The following is a 23,854-nucleotide window of genomic DNA, read 5'->3' on the forward strand; positions in this document are numbered from 1 at the left end:
GTTCAAGTTGCTTCTTGCTGCGGAGCTTTAATCACGAGCCCCTGCTCACAGGTCAGGTCTTGGAGGCAGCGAGCTCGTCAGCCGAGCTGGGGCAGGACGGGCCGTGACTCCGCAGCAGGACTCCTCCTCACTCGGTAGTTTCAGGCACGTCAGAGGCCGGTCTCCCCATGAGTAACGCACAGAGTGCTGTGCTGGGCTGTTTGCGTGGAGGTTTTGCCGTCATTACGGGAAACCTTGTGTAATTAGCGCTTAGGGAAGGGCTGCCAGACGGGGCCGGCTTCGCTGCAGGTTTGTAGGCCGGGTAGCTCTGGCTGCAGCGCTCGCTGAGCTCAGCCCCGCGTCTGAGGACTTCCCCCCGCTCGGAGCAGGGCTTGGGGGGAGCCCCGCGTTGCCCTCCGGGTGCTGGGAGAGGCGCTGTGCCGGCCCTGCAGGGCACCCGCAGCCCGGTGAGTTGTCCCTGGCAGCGCGCTGCCGGGCTGGGCCTGCAGTGCCCCCGCTGCCAGGTTAAACGTGAGACCTCCGGCGGTTTGTGCCTCGCACCACTGGCACCCGTCAGCCAAAAACCTCCCTGCGGCACTCCGAGCGCCGCTGCCTCGTCCCGAAGCAGCGAGAGGAAGCGTCGAGGTCTGCGGTGCTGGAGCGCAGGAAGGTGTCTGCCAGGGCGAGCCGTAATCATCATCTCCTGCCTAATTGTGGCTGTTCGTTAGCGCCCTGAGAGGGGCCGCAGGGGCAGGACGGAGCCGCGTCTCCTGCTGCGGCTGCCCGAGGAGACGGGTTAAAGGCAGGGCAGAAAACCGGGCACGGACAGGTTGAAGAGGCCAAAAGAGGCACAAAATGCTGGGCGGAGAGGGCAGAAAGCACCCGGAGCTGGTAGGAACCGGGGAGAATGGTCCTGGCTTCTCCCAGCCGTGCTGCTACGGGTCCGTTTGCAGCGCTCGCTCTGAAGGAGAGCTCAGGGACGAGCGATTTGTCGGGGGCCGCAGCACCCCTCAGCCAGGAGCTGTCAGCCCGGGGCCGCAGCGGGCCCTGCGGGCGGGGAAAGGGGCCCCTCGGGGGTCGGGTGGCGACTGGCAGAACTTTTTGGGGTGCTCGGTCGCGTCGGGTAGTGGCTGGCAGCGGCGGCGGGTGCTGCCCTACCCCTGGCAGCCGGGAGGTGTCCTTCCTCGCCTGCAGGAGGAGCTGCCTGGGCCGGGGCTGCCTCGGTGCCCCGTAACGCCCGCTGGACCCAGGACCCGCAGCTCGCAGGGCTTGCTGCAGACACAGAAGTTTTTGTTTCGCCACTTGTTCACGCAGTTGCTCCCTCGCAGCAGTCCCGCAGGAGCAGGAGGTCGCTGCAGGCCTGCCCCCAGCCCCGGCCGCCCCACGGGATGCTTTCCCCTCTCCTCCAGCCTGAGCCGCTGCCCAGTGGCACCTCGGGAGCCGGGCACCAGCGAGGGGAGGCCGTTCCCCGCAGGCAGGAGGAGACCGGCCCGGGGGATCTCTGGTGCCGCGAGGCGTCACGGAGGGAGCTGCTGCTTCTGCTGCCTGAGCGCCCGTGCTTGGGCTGGGGGGGGGCTGGGGAAGGGACCTGTGCAGCCAGGCTGGGGGTCCTGCCGCCTCCCAGGTGTCCTGCTTGTGCTCCTGGGCCTCGCAGCCACGCTTCGAGACGTGCAGCTCAGCCCTGAGCTCCCCAGAGCCTAGCAGCAGGGCTTCCAGGGAGGCCGCAGTAAGGCAGCAAGCAGGCGGGTTAGTTTTAACCCGCTCGCAGAAATAGATCCCCCGTAACGCGTGTTGTTTGGTGCGGTGCCCTGTGCCATCTCTGGGTTATTACACAGCCGTGTGTTCGGCTCCTGACTCGTTCTCTCTTTGCCTGTTTGCAGAAGATGCTCTGCTGGAAGCCGCGAGGTTCAACAACGTTTCCGAAGTCAACAGGTGAGCGGCTTTTAGAGACGGGTGCGAAGAACGCTGCTGCGCGGGGCGGGGAGGTGGGGAGGCTCTCAGCAGGCAGGGGCTGGGCGCGCAGCAGGCGGGAGGAGAGCCAGAGGGAGCTGTGGGCAGGCACGGGGGAGCTGCAGGGTGGGTCACAGATCCCTGCGCTGGGAGAGGTCGCTGCAGCGAGTCCGCGCGGTGCGGCGTGGCGTGGACGTACGCCTCCAGGCCGGAAGCAGCAGAGCCATGTTCCTGTGGGTCTGTCCCCAAACTAACAGCTCTCACGGGCTCCTCGGCCGGCTGGAGCAAACTCCTGCCCAGCCGGATCCCCCTGCGCTTCTGTCCTGGGGCTCGCCACCCAAGCCAGGAGGTTGGGGAAGTGACCACAGTCAGGGGCCAAGCCCGTCGGGGAGAGGAGCACCTCCAGAGCTCGCAGCCCCTAACCCCGAGACAGCAGGCGTGCAGCGCTCTCGTTGCTGCTGTTGGCAGTGCCTGCCTCTTTCGGGGTCGTGGCGTTGCTCAGGAGCCGTCGGCAGCGTTAAATTCACTGGGGCATCGACAAACGGCGCGTTTCTCTCATCCCCCTTGAACCTTCCCGTGCCTGCAGCTCAGGGCAGCGACTTCTGTTGGCTCGAGGGGTTCCCGGGATGCTTTGTGCAGCCCAGCGGTGCTGAGGTCTCCCGATCCCCAGACGGCTGCCCTGAGCCGGTACCAGAGAGACGTTTTGGTAGCCTGGAGGCCCGCACGGGGTGGGAGCAGCCACTGCTGCGCCGTGCTCGCCCCACCCGGTGTCCCCTGCTTCTCTCCGGCCTCTCCCAGCCAGTGCAGGGCCCAGGAGCTGCGTGCCGGGTGTCCTCCCGCGGCGGGGAGGAGAGCCCTCCTGGCCCGCGCCCAGAGGATGCTCTGCGCGGCCCCCCGGAGCTCGGAGGAAGCGGCCGGGGTCTGGTCTGGATCAAGGGCCGGGGAGGATATTGGCGTGCGGCTAATTGGCACATGTGTTCTGCTGCTCCTAATTGCAGGAAGCTGCTGCCCGGCGATGTCTGGGTGATTTGTGAGCCTGCTCGGGCAGAGCAGCACCAGGGATGCTCTGTGCTCCCCCCGATGAGGGAAGGGCTGCAGCTGAACTCAGCCCAGCCGTGCTGCGTGTTCGCAGCCTTTGTTTCCGTGCCCTTTCCTTCCGATCACAGCCTGCTCCCTGCCCCTGCCCCGCAGCGCCCGCGTTGGAAGCTCCCTGCCTGGCTGCGCCCGCCACGTCCCTCACCAGCAGGCGTGAGGCAGGACAGCGACACATGCTGGCTGCCCCCGCTCCAGGCAGCTTCAGCCTCGGCTTTACCACAGACCTCAGCAGCCCAGAGCCTCCACGTGCTGCTGGCGAGCGCCTGGAGCTTCCAGAGGCGCAAACCGAGTCGCACGAGGGGCTCCTGCTCTTGCCCCCTGCAAGGAGCAGAGCCCCCACTCAGCAGCAGCCGGGTGGGAGCGTGACGCTGAGCTGAGCAGCGAGGGCTGCACCCAGGAGAGGGCAGCCCCGTCCGCAGCAGCACCCAGCTCCCTGCGCTACCCCAGGAGGCTCTGCCCTCCCGCCTGCCCCCCTCAGCCGCAGAGCCCAGGCGCAGCTTGCTGGAGGTCAGGTAGGAAAGGGGAGGCTGGCGTGACGGAGCCTTCTAATACAGCGCTGGGCGCATTTAAACTTGAGTCTCTCCCGTGGCCTCGTGTCTCGGCGTGATACCCTCAAGGCGCTGAGAAGGCGGCGGTGCGGCAGGGCCGAGCGGCGCGCCGTGTAGCTCGGGCGATTCAAGACGCGTGTCGTGCGCTGCTCAGCACCCTGCCTCCTTAGGCAGTGCCGGGAAGGCCGAGCACAGCCCTGGTGCTGCCCGTGCCGGGGAGCACTTCCCGGTGCTGTTCAGCTCTCCGTCCTCTTGGCTCGGAGACGATCAGAAAAAGCGAGCCAGGTGTTGGTCGTTCTCCACACCGCGTTCTCTGGTACATGCTCTCCTCGCCTGCCGCTAGGGACTTGGTTTTTTTTCCTGCTGCGTGAGTTGGGAAGCCGGCCTTCTGCAAGCGCCTCGTTCAGCTGACTGCCTGTACCTGGCCCTCTGCTGTAACTACAACCGCCAGTAACACGTCTTGGTCTGCAGAGCAGAAGGCGGGTGTGTGGGGTACACAGACAGAGGTTTTGAAACCTTAACTTGTGCTTCACTGCAGAGGGAAAACAGGGTGGGTAGGGGCTCCGAGGCAGCTTGGAGCGAAGGCAGGGAACTGGAGAGCTTTCAGGATAGCTGCGTTCCTCATCCCCAAAATGTTCTGTTTTCTATTGAAAGGAAGTGACTCTTCATTGCCCTAACAGTCACCGGCAGGATGATCCGAATCATAACTAGGGAGTTTGGGGGCCACCGCAGAGGATCTGGATGCCAGCAAGCATAACCAGAGGCTGGTTCCTAAAGCAAACAACAGCCAAAGCGTGGGCGGTGTGGGGACCAGGGCACGCGAGGCCTTACTGGGCTGTCTCCTGAGCCTGTGTTCCTGACAAGCGTGGTGGTGACACAACGCAATGAAGGGTGAAACAATTTTTCCCGTAGGAATTAAATTAATGGGGAGCGGAGAGGTTACAGATGGGGACTTTAGGAATGCACACAATCCAAGCGCACAGGCACAGGGTGCGTGGCGTGGAAGATGGAGGGGCCAGCAGCAGCAGCATCACTACCAGCAACTGGAGAAGGTGCTGGCTTTTTGGAGGCTGGCTCTTCAGGGCAGGTCACCCTTCAGAAGATCTCCCCCTCTGCGTTTTGGAGCATAAATCTTCTTGCCGTCTCTTTCTGAGTCTTCTCACTGCCTCTCCCTGAGCACGTACATCTCAGCATCGTGTTCCTCAAGCTAGCTGAGGTCAGTCACGTCACCGAGCAGGAAGGTCAGAAAACGGGATAACGGCAAAGGGTAGAGGAGCACGACATCAGGCAGCTGCAGAACTCCCGAACAAGGTACGGAGAGGCAGCAGACAGCAGGGTGCTGCTGTGTGATAAATACTTCGTGTGTTTAAGGAAGTGGAGGGCACCGCTCTAACTGCGCTGTGTGAAGGAGCTCAGGTGTCACAGGACCGTAGGCAAACGGGCTGCTTTGTTCCAGCAGCCAGGATGGGAACGGAGGTGAGAAGCGATACGGCCATACAAAACTAAACGCATCTCATCTTGGGAGCCAGGCTGTCGTAAGCCTGTCCAGGTCTTGGGTCTAAGAACCCGAAGAACCTCGGGCACAAACCAAGGAGGTCTGGGCTGCAGGGACTGCAAAGGGCTTGTGTCCTTGGCAGCGTGGCGGGGAGGCTCTCCCCGCGTCCTGCCTTGCTGTTGAGCTGCTGGGCAGGGAGAGGTGGTGAGGTGGGCGCGATGAGTTCAGCTGGAAGCCTCTCAGTCAGGCGCAGAAGGATGAAAGTTATGGATATCAGGGATGAATGGGAGGCTTATGTTCAAGGGAGTTTCTCCTTGTTCCAGCCAGAAGCTTTCTCCTTGGGCGAGGATGAATAGGCCTTTCAGGCGTACCAGACAGACCTCACGCTAACACGTCGGTATTGCTGTGGGAAGGATCCCGTGGCCAAAGGCTGGATCCAGCCCGTGAGCCAGGCGCTCTGTTTCCCTCTGTCTGCTCGCAGCTCCCAGGCAGGTTTTCTCCTCTTTACCCACTGCTAAATGTGAGAAACCAGCCTGATTTTTGCATCAAGGTCAAGGAATGCGTTCACTTTTGAGCCCGTTCCCTTTGGAGCTTGTGGCAAGCCAGCTCTTCCCTTCAAGCCCTTCGTGCTGTTAGCCAGTACAGAAGATAACACCTAATTAATGTGGATAGTTTAATTTGCCTCAACCTCAGCTGTTCTGTGCATTTGGAGGGAAAGCAGCAAGCGAAGCCATAAGAAATTGCTGCCTCGATCCTCCTTGTGTTTATATTCAGCATTAATATTGATTCTGCGTCCCAGCTTTGTTTCTTAATAAGCCGCCCACGAAAGTGCAGGCTCGCAGCAGAGTTTCCTCGCCAGCTAAATGCGACGGGGCAGCGCTCTGATGGGCGCCGGGCGACTGTGACTCATGGAAACGCAGCGCCTATGTCCGACGGCTGTTATCAGCCTCCTTCCTAACAGCAGGCGGCCGCCCAAATCCGCGTGCTAATGAGATCTGGAGGTGAGCAGGCGCTCTCCTGCTCTCGGAGGGGTCCAGCCAGACGTGGAGGTAAGGCAGGAAGCTGCGTGTCAGCTGCCGCAGCTGGTTCTGCTCTCTCCAGGCTGAGTTTTAGGCAGAGGGTTGCAGAAGCAGCTAAGCTGAGCGCGATCTCTCCTGGTCAAGCAGCCGAGGAGGCTCTGACTCATCGTTGCACCGCCTCCTCCCAGGCCGTGTCTGCTCATCTTCCTTGTTTCGTAGGCCACAAAGCTCGTCCGGCACGTTCCCTTCTGTGGCAGAGGGGGTTTGGCCCGGCCCGGGCTCCTGGCTGTGGCAGCATCGCACCTGGTAAAGGGTCCTAATCCCAGAGGCCAGAAATCAGGATCGGCCCCAGAACCACTGGTGTGGGACGTGTGCCGGAGCACGAGGCTTACACGGAACGTGTGCTGGCAGGGCCGGACGCGTTTCCTCACCACAAAAACACCCCGGCCCCCTGGGCATACGCTGTCATGCTGCTTTGGCCCGGATCTCTCTCTGCTCTTGAGAAAAGATTAAATCTGAGGTTGTGGTCGGCTGCAGGAGGCTGAGCTGAAGCTCAGCGCCGCGCTCCCTGAACGGTGCGGTCATGGCGGTGATTTGCTTCTTAATCCGTTCTGTACCTGGCATGGTGCTGAGGTGTGCTGGAGGGCAAGGCTGCTCTTCTGGAAGGCTGCTCGCCTTTCTTCACGGGCACGCGTGTCATGCAAGGAGCCGTGCAGTCCTCCCAGCTAGACCACACAAGTATTCTCCCTTGTCCTTTATGCCTTTTACATCTTTCTGTAGTCAAATTGCGAGGAGGAGCTGAGTTAAGCTGGCAGGACCACAGTAGATCCATGGAGATGAGCCTGTTTGTAGGTAAAATGGATTCTGCCCACGAACACTGCTCGCATCTTTCAGCTCCCTCCAGTGCAGGGGGTGGGCTGGGAGTTCAGCAGCACCCGCTGCTTGTTCCCCGCCTCAAACCACCGTTGTGTTTGGGTACGTTAAAGACATTTAGAAATGCTCGTGAAATCCCCGGCTGGGCCGCGGGGAGTCAGGCTTCGGCTGCCCTCGTGGAGCAGCACCCGCTGCGGTGCAGGGCTGGGTTTCTGGAAGCCCCTCGTCCGAAGCGAGCCCGGATGGGAGCTGAACGTGAGCTGCCAAAGGGGGTTGCCTCAGGGCTCCCTGGGGCTCGGGCACTTGGTGGATTTCCTCCTGGCAGCCCCATTCCTGCCCTCGCCACGCGCGGACCAGGAGAGCACGAGGAGTTGTGCTGCCCTCAGCTCCAGGTTCGTGCCTGGGGCAGGGAGAGCAGCTGAGCACGGGACAGAACCGTGCAGAGGATGTGGGCACAGCTCTCCCATCTCATGCCTGTCCCAGAACAGTTAGCAGCACTGCAAATATCTTTGTGTCGTGCTGGAGGCGGTGTGGGGAGATAATTTATAACGCCGTTTGTTTCCATTGCTCCGCGCTTTATATTCCGCTGTCTGCTTACCCTCACCGGGCCCGTAGTTGTTAGAATATATCTGAGTTAACGGGCACTTGAGTTTTTAGGATAAACAGGCTTTTTTTTTTTTTTTTTTTCCCTTTAAATGTTCCCTTTAATCTTTTCTCACGACGCGTGCACCGAATTGCGCAGCACTTTGTTTCGGTGGAAGTTTTCGACTGGTTATTAAGTTTGATTTGGCGCGGGGCCTCGGGGGCTTGGAGCAGATGTGGCGGCTCAGATTTCTTCGCTTCGGCTGTGAGGTATCGCGGCAGACTTGTGCACGCTTCGCCCTCCTCTGTCGGGAGGCTGAGAAGCTGAGGGGGAGGAGGAGCAGGGCAGCTTTCCCCTGCAGGGCAGCGGGGGCTGCGGAGGAAAGGTGGGGAATGAGCTGGTGCCGCCGCTCAGCCTCTCGCCGGGTTCGCAGGGTGTTTTGCCTTAACGCTTCCTGTGCAGCGAGATTTTTTTCCTGCTTTTTGTAGCATTCTGACCACAAAACCTCCCGGGACCGATCGTGTTTGTATGCTGAGTCACAAGACCAATCTTTGCAGTCAGCGGCCCACCAGCCGGCCGCAGGAGACAGAAGATCCCGTGCCTGTCTCCAGAACAGCTTTAAACCCTTCAGCGTGCCCAAATCCTCGCTGGAAGCAGACGCTGCTTCATCTGGCGCGGCTGTGCGGACGGTAGTTTGTGATGTGCGGAATGCGTCTGGTAGCCATCAGGGAGCTAATTGCAATTACTGCCGCGGTTATCAGCCTGGCAGCGACGGGGCCGAGCGCAGGATGGCTTCCGTCAGCCCCAGGCGGGGGCCGTGGGTGCTGGGAGCAGGCAGCGAGCGCTTAGGGCACGTTGTCCCTCAGCACGGCAGCCAGGGAGCACCCGGGGGGCGTGCGGGCTGCGAGCTTAGAACAAGCGCAGCACGTAAATAAGCCGTGAAAGTCGCTGGGTGACAGGGGTCCGGTGCTCGAGGGGGTTCGGGAAGAGGCCGTGCGGGTTCGTGCAGAGCAGGCCTGGCAGGTAACCGCGCCAGCGGCACTGCCACCCCCAGCTCAGAGGCCAGCGTGGTGCTGGCTGCCAGAAGCGAGTATATTATGTTCAAACCCCCTGCAAATGGTGATTGTAACGTTCTCTCCCCAGCTGGCTGCTGCTGGCTGCTGCCGGAGGCAGGCCGTCAGGCTGGCGCAGAGCTTTTCCCAACGCACGTCCCAGCTGTTGATGTAGGGTCAGCCATGGATCGGGGCTCCTTTAGGTGAGGCTGCGCTTTCCTTTTCCTCCCCAGATGCAGCGATGCCAGCAGGGGCCCAGCTCAGCTCGTGCTGAGGCCGGCACCGCTGGCCTGCTGCCCTTCCCTCTTCCCTGGGCACTAGCGCACGGCAGCGTGCGTGTGTCCCGGTCCTTCTCTCTGCCAGCCTGAAGGAACCGCTGCTCCGAAAAACAGGGAGCTCTGCTGGCTGTGCTGGGGCACCTCCAGGCAGGGTAGGGATGGGGTGAGGGCAGCACCTTGCGCTGTCTCTGTCAGTTTTCTTTTGCTGTCCCCATCACGTGCATTCTGCAGTGCTCTCACCCACCCTTCGCGCCCTTGGGCAGCCCGGCTCTCCTCTGAGGGTTCGGTTTCCCTTCAGAAATCCAGACGGATAAGAGCTTCCCTCTGATTTTTGGCATTTTTTTCATAACGTTTCGTGGGTTCACGTGTCTCTATGAAGCACCGCAGCGTGTTACCAGCCCTGAGGCGGTCACGCAGGGGCTGAGGAGCAGACACGACCCATCTCAAGGAGGAACAGCAGCAAGATCAAAGGCAGCAGCCTGCCTAATGCTCCTCAACGGGCAGATCCTTTCTCCAGCCCTAGCAGGGAGATAGTCCTTTCACGCTGGGGATGCCGCTGGGGCTTGGGATGTTTTTTTTCCCCTCCCTCCTTCTGCAAAGCCGAGGGCAGGTCCCGGGAGGGCGAGTGCTTCTTAGGGTGTCAGCCACCCCCGCGGTTACACAGCGACATATTGGGGAAGGGCCGGGGGAAACGGCGAAGCGGCCGAGAGCAACAGAAGCTATTGTTGTTGCGAAAAGTTCAAGTTTCCAGCTTCCTCTTCCTCCACCTGTCGGGAGGGCGAGCTGGGCATGCTCCCGGCGCTGAGCACAAACTCAAACATGCCCTCTGGGCTCGGCCGGGAGCGCGGTGTCACCGAGTTAGTCACCCAGAACCCCGGCAGCGGGGTGAATAGGAGGCACATCTGTCTGGGGGGGAAGAGGGCACGGCGCCGCGCGGCGGCCGGCCCGGCTCGGGCTCTTTCTGCGCCGGGGCCGGAGGGATCAAAGCGCTGGAGCTTTTTGCGAGCCGCTGTCTCGAGGCAAAATAGCCCGGGCACACAAAGCGGCGCGGGTCGCTCTCCCGAGGCTCCTCCAGCAAATTCCAGAGCACCTGGTGACGTTCTGCTGGCTCCTTTGCATCCTCCTCTTATTTTTCAGAGAAATCGTCAGCCTGCGCGTTGCCCTTTGGGGCTGGGGCTCCGCAGGCAGCGGGGACGCTGTCAGACTCAAACCCGGAGTCACTGTTGCTCGCTCGCAGGATCTCTGTTAGAAATCCATCAGGAAAATCTGCTTGCGCAGAATACTCTGGAGAAGCAGCCGAGCTTTCTGCCCTAAAATTGTGAGGTTTTTCTCTAATCCTTTAGAAGCACACACTCCAACAAACAAACAACAGAAAAAGCCCCTTGCCCTGCATCAGAGCCATGTTTTCATTCCACCCGTGTTGTTCGGGGTCTTTGGGGTACCTGCTGCTTGTAGAAACACCGAAAGGGGTGCTAACAGAGCCGTATACGCACGAGAAACTGCTTAGTAGGTAAGAGTGAGTGTCCTGGATCTTATTTGGTTAAAATGTGGATAAACATCCTAAACATTGATCGGAGGAGTTTATTTAATTAAAAAAAATACTCCTGCTGGTAAATACATTTGGCTGTCTAGGATCTGAGCAGTGGTCGTCGCTTTATCGATTGTCATATCATTAAATCAGGCGGGGAAAAAATTAATGATAGGCTTGAAGACCCCGAACATAAAGTTCAGTTGTCTAGAAAATCTGTTAAGTTGCTGAGCATCTTGCAGTGATTTAAAAAAAAAATAATCCGGCTCCTAAATGAAATGTCAATGCGTATTATGCCAGATGATCTGATGCTGGTAATGCTCTCCACTAGGCTCGGTCATGTGGCATTCCAGATGCTGGCGATTATCTGGATTCCTGAATGGAAAACTACCTGATTAATTCTAATATCTGAGCTCCGAGCCCGTAATCAAATCCTGCAGCAGAGGCCCCAGCATCCTTCCTGTTGGGTGCACCATGTTTTAACAGGTTTGACTGCTGCACTAAGATCTTACTTATTTATTTTTTTTTAATCTGAGAAGGAAGATAACTCATCGTTCAGTGTGCGCTTCCAGAAAGCGTGTAGAGAAAAAGCAAAAAGAAAGCGCGCAGAGAAAAGCAGCCTTCCAGTGAGCTGAGAAGTAGTTTTTAGCATCTCCAGAGCACTCTGAGGTTGCCGTCCCATCCTCTGTCTCATCACACTGAAACGTTTAGCTGCCGTTCACCGTCAGGAGGCAACAAACGTTAAACTGCCCTCTGTTTTGGGGGTGAAAACGAGCTTTCGCAGCAGTGACCCAGCGGGTGGGGGACGTTCAGCTCGTAGCTCTGTTCCTCCATCATACCACCACCACGGTGAGCGCAAGGGGTGCTGTCAGGCTGTGCACCGCGTTATTCACAGCCCCAAAGACACCCACAGGCGGCTGCGAGGTGTCGGGTGAGCTACAAGCCTGCGGGGCCGTACCTGCCATGCCTCTGGAGGCTTCCTGTCTCGCTTCCTCCTCCTCTCCTGGGCTCCCGCCAGGTTCTCTCTCTGTGGCATTAATATTTTACTTTCTTTTGTTTGCCGGGTGTTATGTGGCCTGTCAGACTGTCAAACTGAGACGCTGTAGAAAGGGGATGGGGTGGAAGTTGCTGCATCCAAAGTACTTTGGAGTGGCCAAGCAAACAGAACCGAATTCAGACGTGGCTTGCGCGTGACCTTCCGTACCACTCGGAGGACGGCGCGAGCTGGCTGGCAGCACGATGGCAATAAAGGAAATTTTCAAAGTGCCAGGATAAGAGGGGATGAGATCTCCATGTGGGGTTCACCGGCCTCTTGCTGTTTTTTTTTTCCCCCCCGCCGTGTGCAGGCAGCCCCCCGTGCCCGCACAGATGGAGCTGTGGTGTGGCTTTCTGCTGCAGGCAGCATCCCTCCGAGCAAGAGCACGTAATTGCCATGACCTGCAGCGGGTCCGCGTCCGCCTCGCTGATCTCTGCTGCGAGCGCAAACACCGGCCGCGTGCGTGGCCGCAACGGGAGCGGATCTCTGCAGATAGCGATCTGCCCAGCGTGCGGGCTGCCATCGAGACACGTCCTCGCTCTGTGACGGGGTCAGAAAGCTTTGTGGCCGCACGCGAGTCTGTCCCTTAAGTAACGTGCTGCCTGAGAGCGCTCTTCCTGCAGCAGAGCTGGGAGCACGCTTGTCGTTTGTTCTCGGAGGTTAGGTGCCAGAGGAGGGGGAGCAAAAGGACGTTTCCCCAGAGTCCCGCGCAGCTTGCAGGGCCCTTTGGTAGCGCAGGAGCTGAACCTGCCGGGGGCTGGTGACGTGCACGTGCGTGCAGCACGGAGCCGGTAAGGGCTCTGCGTGAGAACTCGTTCCTTTGCTACGGCGCAGTATCAAGTGTCAAACTTCTGTGGAACAAGGGGCCATTGTTTACCTGTCACGCAGCTCTCTATCGTTAAGCTTTCAATTGTAAGCCGGGTAAAGAGAGCGTAAGTCTTCTGTTGGTGCTGCGGATCATTTACAGGGATCACGGCCGCCTGAGCCATGCTCAGGAACCACAACTGAAGGCTGCCGGTTCCTAGTTTATTTTTTTTGGAGACACCTTTCCTCCCTGGGCACAGGGCCTCTCACAGGCTCCGGACTTGTCACGGCACTGCAGCATCTCAGTTCGAGAACCTGATGAGCAGCTCAGAGCACTCGGTAGCTCTCTCGTCAAAAAAGGCTGGAGCAAATTGCTCCTTGGTACCCGCTGATGTGCACGGCGTGCCTCCTGAAGTGCTCTGCCCGTTGCCTCCCACGCTCTCATGCTCCCAGTCTCATTCCGATAGGGTACAAAGGTACGGCTGGAGGGGAGCAAAGAGGAGCTCGTTTTAGGAACCTGATTTGGGTAACAGTTTTGTGGTGTCTCACACCAGCAGGGAGAGCCGTATTCAGCTATGCTCAACCATGAGCCAAAGCTTAGGCGCTGGCATCGCTGCTTGGGGTAGCTGTAGGGCTGGAGAATGTTTGATCTTGGGGTAAGTTTTTAGGGAAACCATGGGGAGGGTTTAGGACAAGGTGGAGGAAGGCTTGCACAGACCTTGTGTCCAGCTGTGGGTGTGTGCTAGGCTAGCGTTCGCGCTTTCCTTTATGGTCATTCCAGTTGTAGAAAGATGATTTTTATTTATTTTTTTTTTTTTTTAGGAGAGAAGGGGAGCTTTTCGCTCTTTGTCTCTAATTCTACCCCAGCAGTCTTTACTAACCGTCCGACATGGTAGCCACCTCAGCAGGCTGGGGGCAGTTAATTTAACCTAATAAAAGAGGGTAGCCAGATTCAGGCACGTACCCTGTCTGAGCCCTTGAAGGAGTGATCTGACGTTCGGTGCACGCGAGCAGCCTCAGCTGCCGTTGTGCAGTTGTGTTACCTGCGGGTCTGGCGCCGGTTTAAATACTTAGCACCAGTCTGGCGCTTGCACGGCTGAAACTTGGCTTTTCGCTTGTGTCTCACAACTCTCGGGTTTAGCGGTAGCTCATCCCCGCTGCGCGAGGGACGTGCTGCGCAGCGAGGCACACCAGGCAGGTGGAACAGCCTCCGTTTGGGGAAGGGAAGGAGGACGAGCCGTAGCCCTTCCTGCTTTCTGAAACCTCCCCCTCGGCCGTCCTGGCTTAATTCCTGCAGCACACCGTCCTCTGGGGCGGGAACGGGACCGTGGTGCTGCACCCGAACGCGTAGGGTTCGGACCTCGTCTCACCTCATTTAATTCGGGCGCTCCACAAGTTGCGCCTGAAGTCTGAACTTCCCTCCTGCCTTGCGGGCAACGGAGGCAACGGCGCTTTCAGACGCTCCCTTCGTACCCTCTGGGTTTTGCACTTGGTGTAGGATGAGCTGAGTTAGCCTCTGCAGGGATCCGTCCCTTGCCTTTAGCTGCGGGGAAGTGGCCGGGGCGGGTTAGAGCCCTGCCTTCGCCTGGGTTTGGCTAGGGCAGGTTCTTGGCTTCCCTTGGTTGGCCGTGAAAGCGAGCAAGGTTGGGGGAGTTAGTTTGTGGTGACACATCGCTGTCCTAAGGCAAGCGCTCGGAGTCAGGTGCTAAGATTGAGGGACTACAGGGTCAGAAGTTGTAGAAAGGGCAGCGAAGCCGGAGAGGCCGGGGCCGAGCTCTCGCCAGGGGTGCCCAGGGCCAGGAGCAGAGGCCCCGGGCCCAGCCTGGAGGCCGGGAGGTGCCCTCTGGGCCCCAGGCAGCGCTGCTGTGCCGGGCGGGTGCCGGAGCCCTGGCACAGGCTGCCCGGAGAGGGGCTGGGGGCTCTTCCGCGGGGTCTCCGGCAGCCGCCGGGACGTGGGGCTGGGCGAGCGGCTCCGCGGGGCCCCGCTGGGGCGAGGGGGAGCGAGCGGCGGCACCCAGGGGTGCCCCCAGCCTCAGCCACGCTGTGGGGCTGTGATTTGATGCCTCTCAGTTTTTGAGTTTGTTTCGTTTGTTCTCTTGTTGTGAATGAGAAGCGCAAAGCATCTCCTACTGGCACGTGTTCGGGAGATCTCCTGAGCTTCTTCTGAAATCCTGCCGGTTGCAACGCTGGCTGACGATTCAAACATGTCGTTAGATTGTAGGTTAATCAGCTTCGCTCTCCGTCATGCTGCTGGTTGGGTCGTTGGGTGCCAGGCTGAACAGAAGAAGGAAATGAGGAAAAAAGCAATCAAGGCAGCTGGCACTGGGCCACTTGACAGGGCAGCACTTGGTGTCACCTACCAGTCTGCCTGAGTTTCATAGCCGCTGAGAAATTGAACTGACTTCACGTCGGGTCTTCGAGGCCGCACTGGAATGGGTGCCTGGGAAGTGGAACGCTCTGTGTCGTGTCATTAGCTCCGGTGTGCTCGGGGTGCTGTCTCTGCTCCTCCTTCCTGACCCTGTCTCCCTCCTGCCCAGGTTATTGCTGGAAGGCACGGACGTCAACGCGAGGCACAGGCTTGGCTGGACCGCTCTCATGGTGGCAGCTATCAACAGAAATTCCAGGTACGTTCGTCTCGGCGCTCGCCATCACCTGGGGGGTCGGTTCCTTCCGTAGCTGCCTCCCCGTTTGATGAGGTCGTGCTGAGCTCCGCAGAGTCTCTGTGAAGTTTGGGCGGTTTGGGGCGCGCTGTGCGGCTGGGCCCGAGGGAGCTGTTCGCTCCTCGTTGCCCCGTGCATTGTGTGACAGATGGAGGGCGGCTGCTCTGCGGGCTGGGAGGTGACCGCTGGGCTGACAGTGCCGTGCCGCGGCAGCACGCCGGGTTTGGCACCTGGTGAGGCTGTAGCCTCGGGATGTTACTCGGCAGGTAGTGTAACGCCAGGCCATCAGCCAGGGGCTCAGATAGCTCCGTAAGAGCAGCCGCGTCCCTCCTAGCTTGCGGGGCCTTTGCTGGGTCTTTCATGCTAGGCCTTTATGAAGCAAAAAGGCTGAACGCTGCGCCCTCCCTCCTGAGTTCCCATGATGATCGCTGTGGCTTCTTGTAACCTTTTAGAGGCACTCTTAAATATATTCGGTCTACAACTAAATTCAATTAGTTTTTTATTCAAAGAAAAAAGAGAAAGAGAAATCCAATTTTAGAAAACGCGGGACAGGCGGGAGAATGAGCTTTGATGTTACACCCTCTCAGGGATGCTTTACTTAGTCACAAGTTCATAAGCAAAAAAGCCTAATTACTTGGGAAAACACAGGATTAAAGCAGGGCACAAAGGCCGAATATCCGCTCTCGGGCGACACGATTCGAATCCGTGTGCCGAGTTCGTGTGTGGTGCAAACTTTGATGTGTGCTGTGACAAGCTGAAAGTCGCGACCTCCTCGGGGAGCTCCTTACGACGGGCACAGAGGCGGGGGCTTGGGACTGTTTGTTTAACTTTGATGTCCGAGCAGCAACGGGCCCCGTTGTTTGCCCGTCCGCAGAGGGACGGGCTTCGGAGCCTCCCACCTCTGCCGGAGGACAATGGTCAGCAGTGGAGTGTGACGGCTGTTGACCATTCCAAGTGACTGGCGGACCAGAACAGGGCTTCCCGAGTTGCAAAGGCTAAGAGGAGACGGGGAGAAAGGCCGTTCACGGTACAGTAATTGCCTAAAATCAGGTAGAAATGCTAATGAAAACATCGAGGCAGTACCAGGCGTTCGGCACCCGGGCTGGCAGAGCAGCAGCAGCGCGTCGCATTGGGGGTCTGGCAGGAGAGCAGCGCTGGCCGTGTGGCGTGAATTGTGCTCATTTTTCCCACGTTTTGGATGAATCTTGGCTTTAACTGAAAATTAGAAGTCCTCGAGTATCTGAAGCTCGGTAGGACGTGTCTCTGACAATATACGGACAGAGTAATTAGATACTTCATGGAGGCACACATTAATGCCAGCCCGCCAAGCTTACTCCTGGTGTAACGACTCTGTTGCTACCTCTGGGGTGACGCCAGGCAGGTTTTTGGCCCTCCGTACTGCTGCTGGCTTTGTAACGTCCGCAGTGGGGTCCCGCCGCCGGCTGGGAAGTGTAGCGAGCTGGAACACGACGCCCGGAGTGTTTGCAGTTCCCTACAGATCGCTTGCTCGCAGATGCAGTCCGCAGGCTGACCTTTCTGACCTGGGCCCGCCAGAGCCGGGCGTTGTGTGTGCGGTCGGATGCGGGAGTGGAGAAAGCCGAGCGTGGGGAGCTGGTGGCTTCGGCTCGATAGCACAGGTTTGCCCGCAGAATTTTAAACACTTCGCTTGTCCCTTCCAAACGCAGTGCCTGCTGGTGCTCTGGGTCTCTCTCAGTCCTTTTATACACATTCGGCTGGGGACTGGTCTGAACACGACTTACTCCGCTCTGCAGAAGGATGCAGAATTTTTTTTTTTTAGAGTGTGGTCCCATCATGAAGAGCGATAATCTGAAACGGGTCTGCCCAGCCACGGCAGCTGACCGTGGGTTGCAAGTTGTTAGGACTTTGGGTTCTCAGCTCGTCAGTCGGAAAGCCTCGGGGGGGGTGAGCTGGGTCTTTGGCTCGGACGTCAGCAGGGAGGTCACCAGTGGCTCGGAGGTGCTCAAGATGCAGCCGCTGAGCGAGGGTCTGCACCTTTAGCTTGCGAGAACTACAAGGTCGTTCAATTTAGCTTCATCGGCTTGCTCTGCGAGCGCTTCTTTTTCAATGTTGTTGCTACCTGCGCGAGCCACCCAGCGTGGCTGCGGGGGGCCGTGACGCCGGCAGCTGAAGTGAGTGCTTTCGTGTTAGAACCACTAAGAGAAAGTAAGCCTTCGGCCCCAAATTGCTGTCTTTCCCAAGTCGTTTTTCAAAGTAGGACTATGGTTTCAAGTCTCTGCTGTGCTGCTGGAGATTTCCGTGACCTGTCCTTTAGCTTTGTGATGTTTCCCAATTTTCGCAGCCCTCGCTCTTCCAATTAGACAGCGACAGTCCATATGTTTAATTTAATTTTGGAGGCGCTGCATTAATGACTCCTGTCAGCTGCCATCAGCTACAAGATGAAATCCCAGGTGCCAGCAGGGATCTTTGGGGTCTGTCTTTCCTTTTTTCAACGAAACAATGATCATTCTCCTCCTCTTGAAAATTTCCTGTGTCCAAAACATCTCGAGGCGTTGAGTAGCGATCCTGGTGCGTTGCCACCGGAGGTTTGCCTTTCTGCTGGTAGGTTTCAAGGGTGCGTAGCTGGGAAGGAGCAGAGTCCTGGCCTGACGTCGTGCTGAAGCGGAGCCTTTCCCGTGGAATCCCAAAGCGCTCCTGACCCTCCTGGATTCAGCCTCGTAGCACTGCGTGCGCTGGGAGAAGTGCCGGTACTTGCAGCAGCGTGAGGTCCAGGCAGAGGTGCCGTGTCCCCGCTGCCTGGGCACCGGGGGAGCGGTCACCTTCCGCACGTGGGGATCGTCCTGGCACCAGCACCGGGCACTTTGCTCTGCTGAGTGGGGCAGGGCGGGCGGTATGCGCGCTGCAGGGCGTGCTCTCGGCACTTCAAGGCCTCAGCAGTGCCTCGGGAGAGCGTGGCTCAGTGCTGACATCCCTGCTTGGACTGCGTCAGCCTCAGCAGCACGTTTTGTAGAAAATGCGGACACGTGAACAAGAAGAATTAGTTGTGTGATCTACCGGAGAGGGACTGGGCTGCCGCGACGTCTGGGATCCACTCGGTCGCTGCTGGGTGGCTTGGGGGAGTTATTCCTTTCCTACTGGCCTTTGAATGCTGTATGTGTCTCTGTATGCCACTGGGGCTCTCTCTTGCGCTACGAATTCCCAGGGCCACAGCGCACAGTGCCAGTCGTAGTTCAAGCCCCCAGACGTTGCTGAGATGCCAATTACAAAAATAAAGGGAGGCTGCTAATGACTGCGGTATGGCGTCTGATTTTGCTGTTATAAATTTATGAATTTGCTGTATAAATTTAGATGAGATAACTTAGATGATATAAAATAATGTAGATGGTATAAAAATATTGTAGAATGAGTTGTGTTCCGTTTTTTGTTCTCTTAATAAGTGTGTTTCCTTGTTCTAGACCTTTCCTGAAGCGCGGGTAGATCGACGTTATGGTTGCTCTTTATAAGTGAGCAGGGGCCCCGCTCCAAATGCCTCGGCTCTGTGATAAGACAGCTTGTAACCGGGTTGAGATAGAGGCAGATCAGCTGTGACCACGTTTACCCAGGCAAAGGAGGGTTTCTGCTGTAATTCCTGTTGCTGGGGGAGCCTTAGCGTAGCGAAGGACGCAGTGATGCTGGTTTCAGTCTAAACATAACGACGTGTAACTGCCACTTGTTGCGTTCTGCGGTGCTGTCTTACAGCCCTGCGTCCCTGCTAAGGCCTGGAGAGTAACCCAGGTGGGTGGCCGTGCACACGTACACACACATGCACCTTACTCTTCACGTAATTTTTCCTTTTGGAGTTGCTCCCAGTCTGTTTCCTCTTTAGTATTTGTGAAAGCCCGTTCTGCCGAATCTCAAGACCTATTTTAAAATGGTTTCTTAATTCTCATGGAAAGACATCCATGCTAAGAGGGAGGATTTATGGTCTGTGTGAAAAACACTGCTAGGGGCTTTCTTCTTTTGGCCGTACCTGCTAGCTTTGCACATTTAACGTATTTATAGTAATTAAGCTTTAATTAAATGCTTGCTGAGAGCTTTGTGGGTTTTGTGCCTTCGTTAAAATAAGCTTTCATAAATAAAATAAAACAAAGCAGTTAGTACCGCAGCAGGCTAAGTACCTCTGCACTTGCAGTCCAGTGACCTGCAGACCGGGTAAAATTACCAGCTCAGAGATGCGTTTGGGGTCAGGCTCCGTTGTGCACCCCAGGAGAACACGAGCACGCTTTGATCCGTGCCAGCAGAAGTGGCAGTGACAATGCCGTGTGTCTCCTGTCCTGTCACCATCTCTCTGTAGCCAGTTCAGAGAATTGCGGGCGCTGCTGTTATGTCACGTCTTGCCTTTCTCTTCCGCATACAGCTACTCCGGGTTGTGTTGTTCCACCAGAAATGAAACGAGGGTGAAATAGTGAGTCACCCCTCAGCCCCTCACGCAGTAGAGGTTCTGCAGACTGGTGCTGCAGAGGGGGAAACTAAGGCGCAGAGCGGCTTGGAAGCTTCCAGCCCCGGTGGGATGATGTCGGGTAGTTCTGATCCAACGCACCTTGTTCCGCTTCTGTCCGTCACCATCGATGCAACCAGACGCAGCAGTGCCCTGGGGAGGGGAAGCAGTCAGCATGATTTTAGGGCTCCCGGAGCTTTAGGCATAGCTGGCCACGTACATGGCAGAGCTATAGGCGTAACTCCGGGGTGGGGAGGAGGGCACGGCTGTACGGGGACTGCCTCGCAGCCGTCCAGGCCCTGCATGGCGAGGTAACGGGTTTCTCAGCAGCACCAGCGCCCACGTTTTACAGCGGGGGGAGAGAACACAAAACGGCTTGGCTGCGGCTGGCCCTCTGTCACAGCGAGGTCTCTGCTCCGGGGGGTGTTTGCTAGGACAAGGTGCGGCTCTGGGGAGTGCGGGTGGGAGTGAGGCAGGTAGCTGCCTGCTTTGAGGGAGTTTGCGTGTGTTTTCTCAGGTTAAGCACACAAGTCCTCTTCTTTCCAGCTTCCCTTTTTCCTCTTTGCTGATTTGTAACTGCAGGGCTTCCGTCCATCTTCCTGCGCCCTTTTTCACGTACCCATCTTGTTTTACACGTAAATGAGCCCTTCAGTCTTGCACTAAGTGCCTTGAGCAGCTGTGCAGAGATCTTATCAAGATGCCCTCAGCGAGTGCAGGGAAAGCAGGAGGAGGGGCAGGAACAGAATTCAGCTCCACCTAAAGAGCGTTTCTTTAAACAGATGCTTTCTGTTGGAAGCTCGTCCCCAGCTCCCTTTCCCATGGGTGTCCTTCAGCACAGACCCCTTTGTGTTCTCTTAAAGCAGCAAGGGACAACCTCAGTGCTCTGTGCTGCTGAATCATCCCGTCCCTGTGCTTTTCAGTGAGTCTTGCTCGTTCATCCAGTTCACAGTGTGAGCTCCCACCCTTGCCTCCCAGACGTACATGTTCTCGTTTCATCAGGGGCTTTAGCCTCTGGTTCCTCCCTTAGCTGTTCCAGCATCCTCTCCTCTCCCCTATTTCCTTTTTGCAGCTTTGGCTTCTTGCACACCCTTTTCTCCTTGTGCCTCCATCTTCAGGCCTGGATCTTTTCTCCTTTCCACGCCTTTCCTTCTCAACACCTCCCTGCCAAGGACTCAGAGGGCAATGACCAAAGACAAGTGACTCCGCTCTGTGCCTCAGCAATCCTTTTCCTTCCCTGTCTTTCTACCTAGATGACAGAGCTGGGGGCCAGAGGCTCTCACGAGGAACCAGAACCAGCAGCCTGGCCAGCCTGGCCCCTTCCCTCGCCTCGCCCTCCTCCACCTCTCCGTACAGAGAGCAATTGGGAAGAAGCTCTCCCTCTGTGCCGGCGTGGATCGCTGGCTCTTGAAGGCTGGGACGTGTGCCTCTTCCACACATACCTAGGCTGCACTGAAGGCGCTGTACAGATGTTTTATATTGGCAATAACAGTACATCATGCATAGTAATATTCTGGTGGGTATGTTCCAAGACTTAGAGTGAAGGGTGCCCTATCGGAGCTGCTTTCTGTCTATAGGCAATGACGTGATTAACTGCTGCCGCCTTGTCACCTATATTAGGTACATACATCTGTTCTGTATGATTTTTTTCACTCCTTTCACTTCAGGCAACTATTTTAGAGCTGTCTGCAGCAGAGCTGGCAAGATAGCTGGATGCCTTTGGAAGCGCACGTGGCCGTTAGTGGTGTCTGTCAAAGAGCTGAGGAGTTACACGTGGTTTCCTTCCGTGCGGATGCTGCACTTTGGGGGCTTGCTCCTGTAAACCAAGGCATCGTGTTTGAGCGAATCCCCCTCTGGGTCCCGTTGCAGAGCTCTTGGAGGAACAGCGCCCACTCGGCCGTGGCTGCGTTGTGCCTCCCACCCGAGGACAGGCCAAGGCAGCTGTTCCCCACACCACCACTCCCAGCGCCCCAGCAGCATCCCCACTTGAGATTCCCGTGAGCGACGCCCTGGTTTCTGATCAGTTGGGTGGCTGTAACCCAGCTGCAGGCAGGCCAGGCAGGGCAGGGTGCTGGTACAGTCACAGCAGAAAAAAAACCCTCGCCTCTCCCTCCTCGCTCCCCTCTTCCCAGGGATGTTCTGCATCCAGCGTCCGGGAGGTGAGGCACAAGCAGACGCTGTCGGCAGGTTCCTGCACCTCACCCAGCCACAGAAACACCTGTGTGCAAACAGCGGCTCCCCCCGGACCTCCTGCCCCTGCTGAGTTTTGCAGAGTTAAGACATCGCCGCACCAGGGCTCTTCTTTGTGTCCAGGCAGGACCCGGGGCTCCCACCAGAGCTCGGGGCAGCCGCATATCAAAACGCATCCAGGTTTTTGCATTGTGCTGCTAACTCACGGTCATGGGGATCACCGGGCTTCGTGCTTCACCAACCCCAGCTGCCGGCGGGTTGGTCCGGGCGCTGCGCCTCTCCTGACGCAGCCCCAGCCACGTCCAGCCACCTCGTCATTGATTTCCCCACCCCCTGCATTGTACGGATGTATTTATTTATTTAACAATATGTTGGTCCAGCCATTAAAAGCAGAAAGCACTTTCTCCGATCGATTGAACTGCCCGGCGAACTTCAGCTAAGCGCTGCCCTCTGAGTCATCGGCAGGGTCACTGTGGATTTATATTCGCGCTGATGAATAGGCGCTGCCTCTAATCGAATGAAAACTTGATCAGCAAATTAAAACTCGGCTTGTTGGGGCTGTTGAGCACAGGTGAGTTATGGAGGGGCCTAGGCCAGCTCTAGGCTGTGTCCCTCTCTGGGTGTCTGATGTGGAGAGTTTTCCGCCCCGACACCTGTGCCAAGAGAAATTAAACGGGAGGAATATTGACCGGGGAGTCCTCCACTGAAAAGCCACCCCTTTATTAATACCCAGTAGCTGAGCTACCTCGGAAGAGAAGGATGCCTTCCGTAGCACTTTGACCAGAGCCTCGCAGTGCTTCAGAGAGCCTCCTTGATTAATCCCCGGAGTTGCCTTTTGACCCGGGAAGCAGCTACACCTCTTCCCCCTGGGAAACTGGGATTTCTAACCAGATTTAACTGGGATTTTTTAACCAGAGACTAGATTGCTGGAGCGTGCTTTGTTAGTGCCATCTGATTTTTGTAAGTCCTTTGCTTATTCCAATCCACACGCTTTACGCCGATGAGTGCGGTTACTCTGCATTTTGATTCCGCTGTTACCTTTCCTGAAGGCTAATTTGCTTGAACGTCCCATTACCTGCAAATTGGATGGGTACGATCAATATTTGTGATTCCAGGAAGGGCTGGCTGCTCCAGAAGTGCCTGGAGGGGACGACACGTCCCAAAAGCAGGAGGTTAGATTGGAAGGCGGTTGGACAGGGAGACTGGATGTACAGCACGGTGTTATCGGGCCAGTGAGTCCCTTTCGCTTCCTGCTTACAGAGCTGGATCCCAGAGCCTGAAAAAAGAGCTGGCAGCGCGGGCCAGGGTTTTGGAACACCAAATTTTGCCAGTAAGAGATCGTATCAGTGCTTATTAAACCTGAGCCTCCCAGCTGTCTTAAGAGCCCAGGAAATGTTCCTTATCTCTGCTTTATAGATGGGGGGAAATGGTGGAAAGGGTCCTTAATAGGGAGAGCTGAGCAGTTCAGACACCATAACCTCCTGCCTGCACATTTAGACTGCCGAGCAGCTAGCACACGCGGTACTCTGCTAAACTTTTCATGAAAGGTTGTTGTCCAGAGAGCAATGCTGGAGGTATATGCCACGAATGAAGAGGAAAGGGCTTCCTGAGAGTCACCAGAAGCACATGAAGGTGATATCTGATGAAGTGCCTGGGAAGAACATTCATCTCGAGGTAGTCACTAAGAACAGGACAGGAAGACAGATGAAGTTACCTAGGAAATTACAAGTCGTTGTGTGTTTCATATGACTCATTCGGTACCCGTATCTCACCCCTGGGCTGCGAGGTTGTGGATTAAAGTCCTACACTGGGACTTGGGATCATTTCTCTTAAAATGAAGAAGAGGCACGGACCTTAAAACATATCACAGCCTGTCAGCTGAAATGGGAGTGGAGGGATCTCTTTGGTGGTGACAGCCACGAGGCCTGGGTCCGAGAGGGAGGTCTGTCCGTATCAGAACCTGAGCTGCGAAGGACTTGAAGGATCAGAATGGCTTTCTGGAGCTGAAGCTGCCCCAGAGGTGCAGTGCCGGATGCAAGGGCTTCACAGTAAGTCGCCCGCTGGGGCAGAACGATCAAAGGCTTACCTGAGGCAGATTGCACTCGTGATGGCTTGCTGCTCAGTAGCGAGGCTCCCACCTGAGACTCTGCAGGAGGAGGCTGTGATCAGAAGCGGCGGTGAGATCTTTACCCTGCCGTGAAGCCCGGCAATGAGGTTCCCAGGCACCCACCTTGTCTCAGCTCTGCAGTGTGCCCTGGCGCACCAGCACGGCGTGTTGGGTGGAACCTCCAGTCCCGCTGCGCCTGGGGCC

General features: G+C 57.3%; 1 protein-coding gene across 3 annotated transcripts in view; it reads left to right on the forward strand.

Moving 5' to 3' along the window:
- Positions 1-23,854, forward strand: part of CLPB (ClpB family mitochondrial disaggregase) — an 80,854-nt gene that overhangs the window by 1,329 nt on the left and 55,671 nt on the right. For 2 of the 3 annotated variants that reach the window (XM_066990084.1, XM_066990083.1), the window contains exons 2-3: positions 1,860-1,911; positions 14,778-14,864. In XM_066990084.1, the coding sequence (XP_066846185.1) occupies positions 1,860-1,911; positions 14,778-14,864 (139 nt within the window). Of the gene's footprint in view, positions 1-1,859; positions 1,912-8,055; positions 8,232-14,777; positions 14,865-23,854 lie in introns of those variants that run through there. The other variant, XM_048047975.2, reaches the window with a different exon arrangement.

Source organism: Anser cygnoides, chromosome 1 (assembly GCF_040182565.1).
Source record: "Anser cygnoides isolate HZ-2024a breed goose chromosome 1, Taihu_goose_T2T_genome, whole genome shotgun sequence".
Taxonomy (NCBI): domain Eukaryota; kingdom Metazoa; phylum Chordata; class Aves; order Anseriformes; family Anatidae; genus Anser; species Anser cygnoides.